The sequence below is a fragment of the Heloderma suspectum genome, chromosome 7 (genome assembly GCF_057233095.1).
Source record: "Heloderma suspectum isolate Gila_16-S chromosome 7, 16-S_ref, whole genome shotgun sequence".
Classification (NCBI taxonomy): domain Eukaryota; kingdom Metazoa; phylum Chordata; class Lepidosauria; order Squamata; family Helodermatidae; genus Heloderma; species Heloderma suspectum.
In genome coordinates, this window is record NC_139464.1 from 49,979,069 (window position 1) to 49,998,967 (window position 19,899).

General features: G+C 40.2%; 1 protein-coding gene across 10 annotated transcripts in view; it reads right to left on the reverse strand.

Moving 5' to 3' along the window:
• The window catches only part of CNOT4 (CCR4-NOT transcription complex subunit 4), a 74,337-nt gene that overhangs the window by 8,603 nt on the left and 45,835 nt on the right, over positions 1–19,899 (reverse strand). For 4 of the 10 annotated variants that reach the window (XM_084810132.1, XM_084810130.1, XM_084810131.1 and 1 more), the window contains one exon: positions 391–603. The exons of the other annotated variants lie outside the window; for them this stretch is intronic. In XM_084810132.1, coding sequence (XP_084666258.1) covers positions 391–603 — 213 coding nt within the window. The remainder of the gene's footprint in view (positions 1–390; positions 604–19,899) is intronic. 10 annotated transcript variants of the gene reach the window in all.

A 19,899-nucleotide genomic window follows, 5' to 3' on the forward strand; every position in this document is an offset into this window, starting at 1 on the left:
CTACTTGTCCAAATCACGTCTTTACAAGGGAAACACAAATAGCCTTATAAGAGAGCTTTATAAAAAAGTGGAGTATGTCCCTTTTAATGGAAAAAGTCCAGTTAATGTATCAGTGCCTCAGGAACTGCAGTGCATAGATTAGCATGCCAACAGACCACATGGGAACCTACTTAAGCCTAACGATATGCTGGGGAAGATGCTGGGCATGCAATAGGAAGGGCTTGTTTGCTCCAAAAGATCTTTGGGCCCCTTGAAAGTTTGGTGGATGGAAGCTGGAAGAGACCACCGCAGAGAGTTGTTGCTTGTTTTTTTTTTTAAAGGATTGATTAATTTGTGCCAAATATGCACTTCATAATTGTCAGTGGAGCTGAATGAGCGAGAAATTGTTACCTGTGATGATTGCGGGGTCCATCCAGCTGCCAGGGCTGTCCCAATTCAGGCTGTCGGTGGTGGCAGTGTTGGACGTTGGTACACTGTGGTTGGCGTTGGAGGGGGAAGTAGCATTGGGCAGTCCACCAAAGTTGATGTTAATGTTCGGTAGAAGTGCCCTTAGCCCGTCCTGCCATTCCTTCATATTTAAACTCTCTACAGAACTGTTGTTGTCTGGGAGATTTATCAACAAAAAAGAAAAAAGAAAATGAAAGATAGAAAATAAAAAGCTGAAGTTAGAAACAGATGCTGTTTTTAGTGAAAGATGGTGGTTCTCTAAGCATTTAACACTGATTCCCTATCAAGAGAATGGGACAATGATGATAAATCAAGATGAAACTTGAATGTTGAGCTGCCATAGAATGTAGTATTTCTTAAGCATGTTGCAGGAAAAAAACCAAACACACGTAAATCCTTCTCCATTAAATAAGGGTAGAACCCTCAAAACGTTAAGAACACAGTGACTTTCATTCCTAGCTAGAAAAATCACTACATCTTTCATATGAAAGCTCCCCCTGCCCAATGACATTCTCTAGCTTTACTAAAGGGCAGGAAATTTAACAGCTTCCTACTCAAATGAAGAAGATGCAAGACAATGCTACAGAACCAAAACAGGATTAGAGAGTTGTGAAAACCTTACACATCACTTGTAGTTTCACAGAGGAAAAAGGTATTGACTGAAGGTGGGGGAGAACCTGTTTCAGCAAGGAGTTTGAAGGAAGAGGAAATTCCTAAGATATTTCAGAAGGATTTCAACCTGCTCTAAAGTGAAGGGTCATACCCCTAACAATCATGCTCAGCTGCTTGACTACTAACTTCAGAATCTCTACTCTTGGCTAGCTACTGGTATTAAATGGCTGTCTTTTAAAATGGTATCAGGAACATTTCTATGGCTTGGTTTTATTCTTGCCAACAGACTATTGAACCTTTGAACCTCACTCAACACATAGCTTAGAACATTCATCAGAAGATGTGGCAGCAGCCACTGCAGCATTAAAAAGAGATTCGATAAAGTTATGGAGGATAGGCCTGTCAACACCTACCGGCCATGTTAACTAAATGGCCATGTGTATGAGGCAGCATACCTCTGGGTATCAGCTCCTGGGGGCCAATCGGGAGATGGACGTCACAGTCATGCCTGCTTCTAAGCTTCCAGGGTTATCTAGCTAGCTACTGTTGACAAAAGAATGCTCAACTACATGGATTCTAGGCACTGTTTCATTCTTCTCTTTACAAAAAAATCTGTAAAAAAAAAAGTAACACACCCAATTTTCACCAATTCTCTGGATGGTTTAATCATCAAAAATGTTCACCTGGTGAATGGATATGAAAGTGTGTTATTGACATAATAGGAGATATTTGAGAAATTTTGCACAAAGAAATGTGATTTAACTTTGTTTTATTTGTGTGATTTTCCAGAGCCATCTACTGTTGCTCCCTGTCCCCATATTTTCCTTGTTTCATTGATATATGTATTTACTGTAATGTTAAACTAGGTTTAAACTATTACATTTGATTGAGATAGACTTTTGTCTGATGGAATAACACAGTTCTCAAATATTTAGCATAAACCAGTTTTATACAACACCCATCACAATGTCTCAAAATACTGATCAGAACAAACCAGATAAAAGCTATGTGGTTTGTACATTAGAGAAACATAGAGAACTGAACTGATTAATAACTCTGGTCAAGATGGATTGCCCAACGGGATTTTGCCAACTTGCTCATGCATGACTTCTGGTTTAAGATGTTCTTTTTGATGAGAGAGGAGACTGAACTATTAAAGTGCCACCAAGATTAGCCTCAAGTACTAAAAGGAGTTTAAAAAATACTTGAGGAATATTGTTGTGCCATCACCACGGCGTTTACACATTGAGATAATTACAGCCAACTGGACTGCGCTACATCTAGTATGTTGTTACTTTGTAAGAAGCTTAAAAAAGGAAAGGTTCCTCTTGTGCAAGCACCGAGTCATTACTGACCCCTAGAGGGACGCCGCTATTTTTAGTGATATTGTACATCTGAATATTTAAGGTGACCAATCCACATCTCTGGTTGGGCAGGCTAGCAAAAGATGCAAATAAGAATTTTCCATTACGTGATACCCCCTTCCAACAGTAGCGATCTAGTGTATATTACATTTTTTCACAAATGAATAGTTTTTGGACAGAATATACAGTCTTCTCATAACTGTCTACACATCCTTGAGAATTACTTGAGAGATTTCAATATAGGTCAGTAATACCCCAATATTAATGGACTTTTGCCCAGTCTGCAATACTAGCAAAGTATGTTTTTTCTGACAGGCTATAAAAATTGGACTGACAGGTGTGAACAGAGAAATGAGGAAAGTCTACATGAGCAAGGGGTGTTTAGCTCTCTCTGCTCATTGAAATAGGAAGTTACAACCATCATACAGCATTTAAAGTGATAAACCATTTCAATAATTGCTCTTCCTCCAGATTCAGATTTTAAAAACAAAATCGGAGGAGTGCAAACAAAGCAGACAAATACTCATTTTGAAATTAGCAAAATTTAGTCAAGTCAACTGCAAAAGGAATTTAAAAGGTCTGCCAGAGGAGTAGCAGCTAATTTATGACTGATGCTTGAACAAGTTTTTCTTTAAATGGGGATTCAAATTTAAATGGGGACTCAGTTTATTCAAGTTACCTTAAAGGCAGTTCAGATCACAGGAAAGAAGTGGGCCATCCAGCACTGCAATGCAAATGGTGTCCATCCCAGAGAGGAAAAATAATGTGGATTTGCCAGGGTTGGATTTTGTGTGTGTGTGTGTGTGTTTTAACAAAAAGAACACTCCTAGTTTAACATCCATCTAAAAGTAGGCTCAAGAATTTTGACTGCCTCTTAGCACATTGACACTGATGTGCAGAAACTCTTACGTCAAATAGTTGTTCTACATTATATGTCACTTTAGGGCCAATTCAAACCAAGTGTCCCTGGGCACCTGCTAAAGAAAAGGTAAGGTGGTCCTCAAACAGAGACAAGTGCCCAACGCAAGCAGCAGCCTCTGACACCCTGTGCACCTGCTTGAGATACCTTGTGATGACGTAACACTCCCCATTTCTTACCCATGGTTAAGCAAATAAGGAGGGGGAGTAAGGTTCTGTCTTCCCTCTTTCAACCTCCCCTTCCAGAGCATGAATATGCTTTGTCATTTCCCTGCTGATCTTAACCACAGTTAAATATGTTGGCAGCAACATTATTTGCAGTTCTTAACAAAAGCTATGTAGGAATGCAGTTACAGGCTCAGAATATAGGCTCCTGAGAACTTCAACATCTTCTTTGGCTGCCAAGATAAGCTGAATTGTATGTAAGAAATGCATCGTGAAAGCTCAAAACCTAGGGTATGGCTGAATAAGATTTCCAGTGGACAGGAGGTAGGGTTTTTGTGCCCATCTGCCTTTGTCTCTCACCCATGAGAAGGTGCAAAATTATATAAAATGAGCAAAAATATACAAAGTTAATACTGGTTGCAGAATTCAACTTTGCTCTGTGCACCATCTGTGTTACTACCTTGGGGAAGATTTTTTATGTTTTATACATGTAGAATACACATAGCCTTTCTTGGGGAACAAACCATTGGATTGGCTGACTCAGGCACAGCCCTTTTAGAAATCCAAACTAGATAAATCAGAGTCTTGATGCTGTATCTAGTCCACAAAGAGCCATGTGCAGCTTGAGTACTGATGTAAGTAGGATACTGACTTTAATGGAAGCATGATGCTACATCAGAGTCACAACTGGAAAGCAGTAAAAGAAAAGAATCTTTTCCCCCAATACTCAAAATAACCAGAACAACTCAGCACCCCCATCTCCACCAGAACATCATAGCAAGTAGGAAAATAGATGTGTGTATGCAGGAGGGGGGACGGGGAGTGAAGACTCTGCAAGGACTAGTAAGGAGTTACAGGGGGTCCACACATGACATAATTGTGCCACGACAAATGATTGGAACAAATGGGTACATCACATGACCTTAGCTCTATTCATTCACTTGCAGTATGGATCCCATCTAGTTACCATTTACTTCAGTGGGATGAAGCACTTAAAATTCTGCAAGAAATTTTAACCTTAGAAGTTTTTCTGTCCACCTGTCCAGTGACATGCTAAGCAATTGTCACTCATTATAAGAAAAGGGCCATACTGTCTAGTTGGAACAACTTTTGTTTATTCAATTGTAAGTGCAATATATCCAAGACAAAAAGGAAGTATAGGCCTAAAGCCAATGCAGACTTAGGCATGATTAAGCCCACTGATTTCAATTCAATTGATTTCCCATTGAATTTACGTCATAGTGAGCTTTTAGTATTATGCAAGTATATTTAATTAATCTGCTTTCCAACTGTTCAGTCAACTAAAAAATATTTAACTGGATGTGAGCCCTAATTTTAAACGAATATTATTCTTAAACATGAATCCCTCAGTGTTTGTTCTCTCCCACCTCCCCAAGGAAAGGAGGTGGGTTTATTCAACCCTTAATAAGATATGAAGCTTATGTTCCTTCATTTTTGTCCTATGAAACCAGAATGGGATCTTTTGTATAGCATACGAGATACTATATAGCAAACACAGAACAGGCGACATTTTAGAACAGCCCAACTTTTATGTGTGGCAAAGTAAAAACCTGATGCTGCCAAAACCTGCTTCTACTCAGTAATGAAATGTGAGATCTGAAACATTTGTGCTCCACAAATGCTTGATATGATACTGCTTTGTCAGTTTTGCAACTGCTAAGTAAACATATCCCCCCACCCCAACACACACGCGCGCACACACACACACACACACACACACACACACACACAGTTTTTCCCTAATAAGCCAAACGAAAGAAAAGAGCAGGCGTCATTTAAAGACGTCTATGAAATTAGCCACTGGTCTCAAGTCACTGTATTACAGGAGTATTGTACTAAAATTCTTACCTATTACCGCATCACCCCAAGTAAAATGAATGTACTGACTAGGTAGTGATAAATACTGGAAATTTTAAGGGGCTGACTAAAGGAATTCAGTCTCTCCTGCCCAATTGCTAGTATGATTGGAGAAGAGATACCTGCTCTATTAACTAGTAGAAAGTAGCTGGTGACTCACAATGGTAAAGAAGGTCAAAGTATTCCTTGAATCCCAAATTGGTAAAAATGCCCAATCTTAAAGGCATCCACTTAGCTTTTCCCCCCCTTAAAAATGTCAGTTTAGTCTTGCACTATTTATTAACCCACTTTGGACTAGTGGTACTTCCACATTCTGTTATTTAGTACTGGATCCTCAAGTGTTTATTAACCTATTTAAAATATATAAGGCAACTATGATATAATGTGATGGCAGTAACTAGAGTATGTATTAGCACGTTGCTGAAAACATTACAATTATTTTAATGTCATACCTACAGTAATGAGTTCTATGCAGGTAAAAGGGAGAGACAAAGGATAAACACTTCAATAGAAAAATTGATTTTATTTGTTAATGAAACACACAGAAAGAAAATTATAGATGGCAAATACTTTGTAAATTGAATATACTAGCCTTAGAGAAGAAATGTACAATCTTTAAAATGAAAATGTATGAGTGCACTATATGAGGCTTGTAGAATAATCCTCATAAAATAAAATAAAAATGTTTAACTGAATCCTTGCTGCTCATCAAAGAACAGTTCTTGTTCTAGAACAAGTACTTAATAAGTTGATGAAATAAATTGATCAAGAGAAGGTCAATAACAAGGCTTTTTTATATTAATTCCTTGCGGGAACACACTGTGCTACAGGTATTTTTGCCATTCTTGAATTTAAATTTCATCTGAATAATTTTATCTTCTACAAATACCCTTCAAACATGAATTGCACTGAGATATTAATACTCCAGTGCTAGCTGACATGCAGCACAATTTTATGCTTGTTTACTCAGAAGTCTTCACTGTATTGAATGCGGCACAGAGCTGTAGCCTTAACAGATTAATCTATGAACACACTTAAATTTTGTCTGGTCATTATTTTTACTGATGAGGTAGTAAAGTAGGCAGGCAAGTGAATCCACACACCATATTTGTACCAAATGATCCTACAGAAGTTCTTTTGTAAACATTTTAACATTTCACAAACATACGTTTGACATCAATGCCCCCGTTTTACATCAATCGAGTAATAAGGTGCAGATGGAATGTGAATAAAGACGACCTTCAAAACCCAATCCTAAAGGTCTATTTTTTTTTCCTCAATGGTCACTGCCATCATCTACACATGTTAAATGGAGATTCTGATCTTCACCACCATAGTCCACTTTTATTTTAATATGGCCATAATTGCTCATGAGCATGTAATTCCAAATATTTTATTTGAAAAGCCACCGTGCTTTTTCCTTTCAACTATGGTATACAGAAGTAGGAGAGATAAAAAGACTTCTCACCACAGGTCCAAAACCTCTAAACTGAGCCAAGTTCTTTATCCCTATGATCAGCAGAAATTCACAGGGAAACATTACACAATGCATAAGAGCGTTTTTACCTATCGTCTCAGTCTCTACATGATTAGAAGATCAGTCAAGGTATCATCTTAGAAACAGATGTTCTTGATGAGGTTTTCAGCAGCTGGAACTGGCACAAAATCTCAGCCTTCAAGCTAAGATAATAGGTTCATAATCATACGACGAGTAACAATGCTGCTTTTTCACCACTAGAAGGTGATGAAAACCCATATACTGTGTAAACATGCTTGTATCATATATCTAAATCTAGTAAAAGGTAAAGGTAAAGTCGTGTCCGACTCTAGGGTGTGGTGCTCATCTCCATTTCTAAGCCGAAGAGCCAGGGCTGTCCGAAGACGCTTCCGTGGTCATGTGGCCGGCGTGACTGAACACCGAGGTGCACGGAATATTGTTACCTTTCCCGCCAAAGCGGTACCTATTTATCTACTTGCATTTTCTTGCTTTCGAACTGCTAGGTTGGCAGAAGCTGGGACTGAAGCTGGGAGCTCACTCCGTCACACAGCACTCGGGTCTCGAACTGCTGTCCTGCCGACCTTCCAGTCTGCAGTTCAGTGTCTTAACCACTAAGCCACCTCGGAGACCCATATACTGTATAAACATGTAAACTGTGTAAACCCATATACTGTGTAAACATGCGTATCATATATCTAAATCTAGAGCTGTGTACAAATGGCCTCTTGAAATTCTCCACATTACTTGTGGGCAGAGAAATTTGGGAGCCAATTCCACAGAATTTCTCCAGGGGGAGGAGAAATTCTCAACACTTTTGCCCAGCTAGGGCTCCCCATTGGCAGGGCTTGTAGCACAGCTTCTTTTTTGGTAAGGGTTTCTGGGTTTTTCGTGCTACAACAGTATCAGCTGTCTTGGCAGGCTGGCCCTAATTTGCATCCACCACAATGCTGGTGGGGGCAGTATTGTGGCAAGCTCCAGGAATGAGGTGGAGGTAGTGCTCTGCCAAAACCTGTCCTCCAATTTCCTGAAAGTTTTCTCCTCTCATGAAAGAGGCTTCCATTGTTCTGCCTCATTCAGGATGTTTTATCATTTATTTTTGTGGTGTTTTTGAACTTACCTAATCACAACTAGCCTCCCAGGCTGCCTTAACATCCTGGTCTGAAAAAGCCTTATTGGAGGAATTACCTCATGGTGCTTTAAACTGGGCTTTTATTGAAGTGTAGGAAGCTGAGGAGGCTACAGGCTGCCAAAGAGATGATTGTACAGTGAAAAACAGGACACTTGTGCTCACTACTTGGCCACCTCCTATGCAAGGTAAGCCCAAGAAACCCAAACCCAGTCCATGAGAATTTCTCCGAAATTTCTTCACCATTGAATTTCTTTTCGAAAGCATTTTCTCTTCTATCATATTGAATGAGAAAGGTTGAAAAAAAAAATGTGGGAGACATTTTCGGCGCAGCACTATTTAAATCCAGCAGAATGGAATCCCCTAGCTCAAACACACTGAGATATGTATTAGAGTGAATTTCAGTTAACCCATTTCAGTGCACGTCAAAGACTTCTGAATACATCACAGACCATTCCAGGTCTAATTTTCTGCTTGGAAGCTCTTCACGATCATGTGCACTATACAAAAAAAGCCAGATGATGGGACATAGTAAGCCTCAATCACCTAAGGCCTAGTTCAAACAAACAGCAAATGAGGAGGTTGCTCTGTGTCTGGACTGTGCATTTCAGACTATAGGTAGGAAGTCACATGCTCAAGTTCTCAATCGCCCTCCAAAAGTCCCTGCACACAGAAATCTAGGTGGGTGAGAGAAGGGCTCTAAACCCAGTCTTCTCCCTGCCAGGCTAGTTTTCTATGGATAGTCATCTTTCTCATGCAGGAGCATTCTATTAGCTGATCGCCCCTCCCCCACAGTCTGAAGTGCTGTGGCCCAGACACAGGTTTATCATAATGATTAATGACGTACACCCCACCAGGGCCCATTCCAAGTTCAGGGGGCCCTTGGCAAAGCGCGTTTGCTGTTCTTCCCAATGGTCCTGCCTCTGGTAACTTACTGGGAAGCGGGGCAAGGTGATCAGTAGCAGTACAGGTGGCAACAGCACCAGTGGAACAGGGAGGAATACCGTGTATATTCAGTGGCTCCCTCACTATCTTAATCATATATCTGTAGTCAAGCAGAGACTGGACAGCCATCTGTCAGGGATGCTTTAAACTGGATTCCTGCACTGAGCAGGGGGTTGATGCGATGATCCAAATGGCCCCTTCCAACTCTGATTCCACGGTACCCCCAATGCAGCATTGCTCCAGAACGATGCTATACTGGACACATTGGAGTGGGGATTAAACAGATAGTTCCTTCTGCTCTTTGCAGCTTCTTGGCACGGAGCAATAATACGAAAACATCGGGGACACCAATGTAGCTGCCTGCACTGGGCCAATTTCTTCCTTTCTGCTTGGTGTAGAGAAGAGCTCAGAGTGGCTGCAACAAGCATCGGTGCTGTCTGTATAATCCTTTTCCAGTGCTCCATAGTAATGCTCCATCAGGGGCACTGGTGAGGAATTATACAGACACCTCCTGTGTTTGCTGCAGCCAGTCTGAGCTCCTTCCAGAACCAAGCAGCAAGGATTAAAATTCTTAGAGGGGCCCACTTGGCCCAGTGGCAGACAGCTGCCTGCACTGGGTGGGGCCCTTTAAATCCCCACCCCCCTTGTTGTTCGGTGGAATGAGTACAGAGAGCATCAGAGCCCATTTCAATCCCTCCCCAATGTGTCCAATGGACTGTTGCTCTGGAGCAATGTTACACTGAGCACAAGGAAGGGATTAAGATGACGGCGCCATCAGTCCCTCCCTGCAGCCACTCAGTGTTCTTCCCTGGGGTGGGTGGCAAGGGGAACTTTTTCTTTTAAACGTTATGCCGCAAATGTCAGCAGCGATGGCTCCATGCTGCATGGGGATGCTGGGCCGAACACTGCCTTTCTATAAAATATTCAAGGGGATTTATCTCTCACCTGCTATTTGAGGACTAGAATTCACCTGAGCTATATAATGTCAGACGAAACATCTGTAGATTGTAGCTCTTCCCTCATGATTTAGAAGAGTCAAATTTTTTTAATCCTAGAAAAAGGGCTGTAATCTCATGGAAGTCCTCTCCAACAATATGCTGCTTGGATAAGTAAACCACTTGCATGAGCAGGGTTTCTTCATGTGTTAGAGAATGTACGAACTCAGCGAGTGTTGCTAAACATGCCTCAGGATTCAAAAGTTGCAAACAATTCTACTGACAGAACGATGATAAGTAATAACCACTTAAAGTGCCTAGCATTTTATAATCAAAATAGAGCTAGCGGGAGGGAATTATCACTACAGCACCCATTGCTACTGCTCCAAGTTATTCTTCCCTTCAACACCTCTTTGATATCCATGCCAACAATGCTTGATTCAAACTGACTTCTCTAAAGTTTAAAAAAGAAAAAGGAGGAACACAGAATGCTGGACACAGTCAAAATAACAGACATGTAGAAGATCACAACTACTCTGGTTCACTCACACTCCCTCCACATGCTACCACTCTAGGGCTATAGCCTCTTCACCATATAAACGAGCCAGTCATCAGTTTCTGCAGTGCCTGAAAAGTTTAATTTCACACTTCTGGCCAGTGCATATGGAACATATCTGATTGTTTAACTTGGTTATAGAACACAAACAGGCTATGAGATCATGCCCTTTTTCCTCTCCCTACCTTCTAGAGCATGATGTATCCCTGCAAATTACTACAGCTTGGGGAGGGGCAGGGGGAGAGCTAGCTTCTTTCTCCAAAAAGAAGGCTGAGGAGGGAACATGCGATCCTAAGACCAGCTCTCGACTGCTTAAACCAGGGCTTCAGCCCAAGGGCCAAATTCAATTTCAGAGAAGTCTTGCAGGCTGCATTTGAGTGGTGGGTGGGGCTAAAATACAAAAAATACCAGCATATTTTAGCTTAAAATACTTACTGCCAGTAACTGCCTTAGGAGAGGCAGTTCAACCTTTCAGAATGGGAAAAAACAGCACAAAAGCTGGGCAACCACCAAATGATTGGTGGTTGGGGGAAAGACACATGGCCATCTTGGGAACCTCAAGTGGGCTGCATTTGGCCCATGGTCCTAAGGTTCAACACCTCTAGCTTAAAAAAAAATCAGGCACATTGTGTGTGCGCAGGCACATTTGAGTGAGTCTAAATTCTTCATCTAAAGAATCTACGCTTTTAAAGTTTTTCATGTTTTACTGAGTATGACTGCAATACTTGCTCTGTGTATTTAAAAATGAAAAAGCAATTCAAAAAACTTAGATAGTGTTTATGATACACAATTACTTATCTGTCACACATTGATACCTGGTGTCCCTTCAATGCTATAGCCTTACAGTATAAGGGGCAAACTACCCAAAACAAGAACATACCATTAAATACAGAGATCCTATGCAAACCCTAATTGAAAGGCCTTTGAATATAATATCAGGCTTGAGCTATGTAAATTCACAGCAGGGTTTGCATGGCCAGTTCTTTTACATAGGACTGGGACTCTTTTCCAAAGATAAGAAAATGACTGACCCAAATGACAAGAAAGTGGTCAAGATCTAATATGTCATCCTGTGTTCTGCCATACCAAGAGGGATACTGATACTGTTGTAGCACAAAAGAGTGATCTAGGCACTGTAGGTTTTTTAAAAATTGGAGGAGCCCCATAGCTAAGTGGTACATCCCATACTTTGCATACAAAAGGTACAGTCCAGTTAAAAGCAGATCACACTGCAGGGCTACAAAAAAAACCTTAGACCTTGGAGAGGGGCTGCCAGCCAGACTATACGGTTCCGGACAAGATGCACCAGTAGTATAAAGCCAAAAAATCGTATGTTCAGACCCAGAAAATAAGTTTCTGTGCTCAGAAAGCCTCTGTGTTTCAGGCATCCTGGAGAAGTTTAAAGTTTGGTCTTTCCGGAACATTTCAAGAATGTAAAAACCTTACCCTTCAATATTACTATTTCCAGAGCAGCTAACAATCAGATAGAAACAATAAAATCATAAATACAATTTTCGCAGGGGGATATATGAAAGCTTCACAGGAGTATCCAAACACATCAACAAAAGTAAAAGAATCAACAAGGAGCCAGCACTCTAGCACCAACCATGTGTACCATCTTCTTCTTTTAATGTTTCAGAACAGTCACTTATATTACCAGTCTGAGCCAGACAAGCATGAAAAGGTGGTATCTAAGTAACGTTAAATCCCCTCAGCAAAACATGCAAGCCTTTAATGTAAACAAAGGCACTTGCCCCCAAATTCTGAAAGATATGTCACATGTTACATGGTGGAAAATGCTTGTTTTATCATCGCTGTGTACATACAACAGGGAGCTGTGGACACTCTTATAACCCTGATGCATATATGGCCCACTTCACCTGCTTTCTTTTTTTAAGTGTTTTGCCCTGGGCTTCTCATTTTAAAGTTAGACTTCTAATTTCAGGAACTCACATCAGTCCCTAGGTAGGCTTTTGAATACTGTCATAAAGACATCAGTGGATAACGAAGTCCTTTAACACCTGAAACTATCAAGACAATGTAATGCTTTATGTTACCGTACAGTCTTAACGTAGCTAAACATTCTAGTACTACCGATTGGTATCACCTTTTGTTTTAAAGCCTCAACACAGAGTGATGCCTGCTTAGAGGCAGATATTCCAACTAATAGTTCAGAGCTACACAAGAAAAGCTTATTGTGGTTCTTGAACCAAATTCCTATGCAGTAGTAATTCCTTAAGAGTAGCCTGACTATACCAACATACGAACTGACCTTTGAAATGAGGCTGGAGTTTAGTCTGGTAAAGCACATGCTTTACATGGAGGAAGCCCCCAGATTTGACTCTCTTGCTCTCAACTTCAAATTTTAGCTCTCTGGATTAAATCCAACATTGTATGAGCAGACTTCACACAGCCCTCCGGAGCTTAGGTTTGGGAGGCACGCAGAGAGCTGCAGGGGGAGGGGAAATCCATTCCACCAGCAGTTTCCACTCTGCTGGTGGGACGACATCATTGGATTCAAGCCCCTACTTCAAAATTTGTCAGGCAGTGGCATTGTGGAACACTCTTTGGGGCCTCAGGTTTTTGTGGGCCAAAACTTATCAAGAATTGCACATTCTCTTTTGATAACAAAAAAGCACAACATCCTTTGGTAGTCATTATTCAGTGTAAGGATGTCCCATGAGTAAGGACGCCACATAAGGAAATCGTCAGTACTATATGTTTCTCCATTAAACTGAATCCCACAACTGAAACCCAGGAGCATTCCTTAAACACCATCAAGACCAGATTAAGATGCCATCTGATATCCATATAGGAAGCGGCTTAATTCTGAGTTTGAGCAGCAGAGTTTATTATCGTGCCATTGCAGTTTTCCACTGTAAGACTAAATCCTCAGGAATTTTAATATCAGCAATGTTGACCATCTTATAGTCTCAAAGCCATGATCTGCCAACTCATATGGAATAAGCAATTTACCAAGGTCTGAGAAACCCCTGTATATATACAAGACTTGGAAATTGTACATGTTCCTTTAGAAAGATAAGCAGCTTGAACAAACAGAAAATGCGTACTGAAAGAAAAAAGCTAAAAAGAATTGCAATGCTACAGTATAGTTACATGATCATTGCTATTCCTTAGCCCTGCTGTTTTTCTGTTGCATCTCCTTCCACGTTTTATATTTTCTCCAATTTAAAGTTTCACATACATTTTATTCATATTTGTGTAAATTATAAATGAAAGCTCTGATCTGGAGGCAAATATGCATGGTGTTTTTTTGTTTTTACACAAGTTGTGTGTTCAAGAGCTCTTAGAGCTTCCGCTGTGCACCTCTTAAAATGTGTTTAGAAAGAAATGTGTTGGCATGAGAGTTATTGAAAAGGGGTCTTGCAGAAAGATTGGACATATATTTTTCAGCAGATCTTGCAAATACATCCATACTCAATTCAAATTTTGTGGAAATGTAAGTACAGTTTAAGTACAGCAAGGGGAGTTGTTACAAGGGAAAATTCAGAAAATCAGTCCATTGAACATGCAGCTATGGATCATGACCAAAGCCTTCAGTGACTGGGAAATGAAGTGGCCCATACACCACTGTATGTTTAGTAGCACTTATTAAACCATTAAGTAGTGCAGCAGACCACTATGCTCTGTGACCAAAGATTTCCATCTAGATTCCTTTTTTTCATAAGGTCAAATAAGCAGAACATGTAGAAAGTAGAACACAGAATTTAGCTTGTGCTTTTTTTCCTGCTGAGGGGAAATCATCTTCTTATTTTAGATCTTACTGCTGATATTAGATTAAAATAGCAGATTAAAAAATGAGCACTCAGTTAACATCACTACATCCATTGTTAATCAGCTTCATTAGCTAGTTCCATTCAAAGACCCTGCTGCAATGTCTTAATGTATTTTATGTATTACTCTTTAGCTCCAACATTCCAAAATTAATAGGGTCGATTGACAGGTACTGCCATATTAATAAATTGTGGACAAAGTTACTCCAGCAATTCAATCCTTGCTCTACAGGATGGTGAGAGGAAAGTAGTAGGGTGGGGATGAGATCTTGGCTCCTATTTTGCCCACATGAGGGCAATATGCTGGCAGTGACGAAGTGGCACTCTTAGGAACAAAATAGGAAAGAACAAAGATTCAAGAAAACAATAACAAAAAAGGCAAAAAGGAAGACAAATTCTGGTCATAATTCAGGGAAGTTAAAACCCCTTCCTCTGGAAATCTAATTAACAACTTGTGCTAAGAATTACATATTTGACTGTACTTTAGACAATTTGATCACAATTATCAGATTATTTTAGTTTGGCAAAAGTTGTGATGGTATCAGAGTATGGACAGAGCTGGGAGAAGCTGAATATGTGACTGCAACTACTTAGGACTCACCCTAACTTTGAGGCGCCTACTTTGTCCCCACTACTTATTCCCTTAAATAAAGGAAGCCTATTCAAGTATTTTAATATTTGAAGTCATTAAGATCTTTAAAATGCAAACACAAAATATGGCAGTGTGAATCATCTTAACAATGTATAATACAATACTTAAATTTATAGTCTAAATTAATATTCTAACTTCTAATCTTGACTGCCTGCATAACCTGTTGACAAAGGAGGTAAGTACCACAGCTCAGTTTTAAAGATTCTTGTGTGCTGGTTTGCCCGAATGCTAAACAGCGGTTTAGCGCTTATATCGACAAGCCTCAGCAAAGCACAGGGCTTGCACACTCCCTCTCTCCTCCTCATGTGCATCTAGAAGGAGGATTTTGGTAGAGTTTAGTTTTAGATCCCCTTTGGCAGCAGAGTTAACATCTCCCTCACAGGCATATGCACATACATGCCAAGCATGTGTATACAGATCTGCCAATTTGAGGTTAACATCTGATGAAGTGGACAGTGTCCACGAAAGCTTATGACAGAATAAAATAGTCTTTAAGGTGCCACAAGACTCTTGTTTTTGGTGCAATGGACTAACACAGCTACTTGTCTGTAAATTTTACTGGACAATACATGATAAACCCAGAGCAAAGCTAATGGCCTGGAGGTTCAAAGGGTATGGTTACTGGGAGCCATGACATACAAGTGATAAGCTGTTCCAATGTCTTTTTGCAAACATTTTGCCTTTCACATAGCTAATAGTCTGACAGACATATGCCAAGTTGAGTATAAGCTAACAGACTATGGGGATCTAATGATTTCCCCAACTTATACAGCTAGTGAAGATCATGAGTGAGGTGTGGACATGAGCTGCTCTTCAAGGGTCACATATCCTAACATTTGGTATACACATTTGAATCCTAAAAGTAGGGAGAAACACCAAGATTTCATGAACCTTTGGCCAACACACACCAGAGGAGCGCTTCTCCCACAAGGGAAAAGACAGGGCGTTCTCACTTTGTGCAGGACTCTCTGGAAGGTCAAAGCTGTTCATCCTGTTCTCACCTTCCTATCTGCCCACAACACCCAACTCTTCCCGACACACAATGCTTCCAATCTTCCTAGGAGCCCAGTGCAAAGTGAAGATGGCAGCACAGTTGCTTCAAAGGCCCTCCATAGGCCTCCGGCATTCATCCAATCTGGTCACGGTGAAGGAACAGATTATATGCATGCCACCATTGTGTCAAGCTACTTACAAGTTGGAGTGTACGTGTCTCACCTCTGGACATTGCTTTAGGGGGCTGTCTGTTGAGTTACCAGCTCATCTAGTCACCCGTATGCAACAGCATGAAGACTGACAACGTAGTAACTAATCACCTATGACCTAGCTAAGCCACAGCAGGGGTACTGTGACCAGTTATACTCTATACTAGAAAAGGAATGATTCTGGCAAACATGAGAACATTTGGAGAATGTAGAACACTTGGAAATCAAAACTATAGGTAAAATGTACTGAGTATATTTCAATATTAGAAAGGCTGAAGGAAAAACAGCAAGTTTCAAATCTGTTGAAGGGGTGATTTAAAAAGTGATTGTAGCCATTCAAACAGGGTAGAAAAGGGGCCATTTCAATTACGAAGGCTTCAATTTCAATTAGGAAGGTATCAGGAAAAATCTTGAAAAATATGGACCATGAAAACCCACATAGTGGACATTGTTGAGGTTCAATCAGTGAAAACTAGAATCAACTCTCCTAACAGTTTAAACAAGCAACCATTCCACTTGAGGCTGCTGAATGTGGTAATACTAGTTTATGCTAATTAACACAAAAGTTATAAAAGTATTTTATAACATTTTTGTAGGTTGCTCTGAGAGCTTATTTTGCTGAAAAATGAGCGATCGAGGTAGAACAGTGTGTACCTATAAAAGTTATTAACTAAAAACTTCAGTACTGTGAATTAAGTCATTTCCTTGGTAGAAAAGCTGCACTTAAGGTCATTTAATGAAGTCACATCACATTCTAAATGGGGAGTACCACAGGAGTCAGCTGGGGGTCAGATGCTATTTAATATCTTCCGTAATAGATCATACATTTAGGAAAAGCCAGAGATGATACAAAACTGAATGGGCTTGTAAACATTAGAGATTAACTCAAAGAACAAAACAGAAAGTTCGTCTGTACGTACTATGCAACATAAAATTAAAAAGAATATTCAAAATTTTCATCTTTTTCCATGCTGACCCTGAATTAGCAGGTAAAAAAACCACACTAATACCAAAAATGCAACTGTCCAATCAGCAAACAAGAGTAGTGAAATACTTCAAGGCTGTTGGTCTTTTCCTCAGATTTAGGGCTCCCATAGTTATACTATGGCTCAGTTTAGATATGTGTTCAAAAACAAAAAAGACTGCGCTGCTGAAAAAAATCACATGTGGTGTGGTTTTTAGTCCCCTGGAAAATACTGTTTTTGATGGAAAAAACATCCAACTATATTACTTAAATATTTGTAAAACTATTTTGACTTCTAGGTTAGCTTTCTTACTTTGATGTCTAAGCTAGTGAAGCCTGACACCATCACTTGGAAATATATAGCTTTAGATTTAAAAAAGTATGTATCTCATAGATCTACCTAAAAAGAGAAGAATTTCCATGTAATAAGAAAGGGAAAAAATTCAGCAGTTGGACAGAGCAAGTTCCTTGTCACACACACCATACCTTTCTGAGGAAAAGAACTCTGCGGAGATTCAGGAAACATCATTAGCAAGTTTAAGAGAAGATATGGGATGGCATTTAAAGGCATCTGATTTTTCTCAAAGTGGGCAGCATCAATGGAAATGCAACAGGTGCATATACCGAAGCTAGAGAACGCTGACATTTCCTTCAGACAGTCAAGAAAAATGTTGATGTAACGTTTAGCAAGATAAGGAATTAAAGCTGCCGGAATGTCATTAGGTACAGTCATTTAAGTATTCAAATGTTCTGCATGCAACAAGGAATGGTAACTAGTCACAACCTCCAAGCAGCCCTTGAAAGTTTTGTTCAGCAACTAGACCAGAGTGGGGAATTTCCAGCCTATGGGCTGGATCCAGACCACCAGGCCTCCCTGTCCAATTTGTGAAGATCTTCTGGCTTTTCTTTTTCTTCTCCCTTTGAGCTGTCATCTGCTCTATTCGAAACTGTTCTGGCTTATTCCTGCCCTCTTTCTGTGTTCCTAGAGTGCTCCTGAGGTCTTTAGTCTTCATTGGAGTCCTTCTCCACTGCTATTCGGAGCTCTCAGCTGTCCCAGAAGTCTTTGGAGTTGTTCATGCCTGATCATTTGTTTCTGGACCTGCTGCACAGCTACAGCTTGTAGCTGTTAAGGTCCCCTTTGGTCATGATAAAGCTTTGGTGAGCTGAATGGTGGATCATTTTTTTTAGGGCAGCAGGCAATAGAGATCTGAAAGTGCAATCTATGGGGGCAGCACTTCTTTGATTGATTTCTGTTTTGGATTATTTCTGTGTGTGGGACTGTGGAAATCTGAAAGTTTAATTTGTTGGTTTGGATTTTAGTTTGCTGCTGCAGAGAAGTTTAAGGTTGCAACTGTATGCACACTTACCTGGGAGAAAGCTCCACTGAATTCAATGGGACTTCCTTCTGAGAAGACATGCATAGGCGAATAAATTAATAGTTAAGTCTTACATTTGTTGGCTCTGCCCACTACTGGAACATGGTCCCCGAGACCATCTCAACATTAGACTTCAGACCTTGGGCTGCAAAAGGTTCCCTACCCCTGGATTAGATTTATCAGGAGGTTCATCTTTTTTGTTTAAAGAATTTTTTACATGCCAAAGGAAGGAAAAGCTCTTCAGTTCAAGTCTCTGTGTCAAATAACCAGCTTGTCTCTTTGGTACAACTGACTCAGGAAGCTATAAGCTTTATTTAAAATGTTTTAAAGGTTCTAGCACCCCTAAAGTGATTGTGAACACAATGAAGAGTTCACAATAATCACTTTTACTGCTTTATTTTTTACTCAGACCTTAGGAATGGGACTGGCTAAAAGTCCAAAACTAAATAAGTAGATGAATACTGCTTCATGTAGCTGGGCTACAGAGTTCTTAGCTGAGAAGGGGTTTAATCCAGCTCTCTCAACTCTAATACTTTAAATGAGAATGGTGGTTCAATAAATTCTACAAGTCGCCTTCTCATTTAATATTTACACTAAACCACACTTCAGAGCTCTACTCCAACATGTAGGAGAAATCATCAGAATTAATCTCTTTGCCTTCCTTGAGAATTTTTTGTTGTTCTTTAGCAAGCATTGTTCTTTAAAAGAGGAAGGAGGAGAATTATGCCAGGATCTAAAAGGCATCAGCTGTCCCTTTCCTAGTGCAGCCCCCCCCCCGCCCCTCATGTGCCCTTGGACGTCCACTGAGGATCTTCTAGAACCACATTCAAATAGATGCAGGCAGCTATCACTAAAATCAGCAGTCCCTCTGGGTGAAGGTGGAAGTGCTGTTTGCGTGTGCGTAGATTCTGGCCCACACTGAGAAACCCACTTCAAAAACTATCTAAGCTAGACTCACAGCTAAGACGAAAGTGCCAAAGAAAAATACTTGCAACCAGAATGAATTGAAGAAAATGTTATGGCAAACTGCAACTTCTTTAGATGCCCAATTATTAACAAAGCATCCGCTACTTGTAAAAGAGGGGATGACTTCATAAGTTATTTAAAACGTTTACATAAACAGAACGAACAAGAATCGTTGCAATATTCAAGAGAAATAAAGGAACGGAGAAATAGCTGACAGAAATAAAAAGATGCTGTTTCCAAGCCACACAGTTCTAGATAGGCTATGTAACCACAAAACATCCAAAGAGAAGAAACGCTACAAGTAACGATGGAAGGAAGTTACTTAAAGTTTGCGCCGAACTCCAAAAGATATGATCACATAGTCATAATGTTTGCTACATCATACTAACTTGTGCATATTAGCTATGATGTGCTCTTTTCTCCAGCACCCTCCCCACTGAGTGACAATACTGCTATTTGGAGGGCAAATGCTACAGAAACAGAAGATGAAGTGATTAGCTT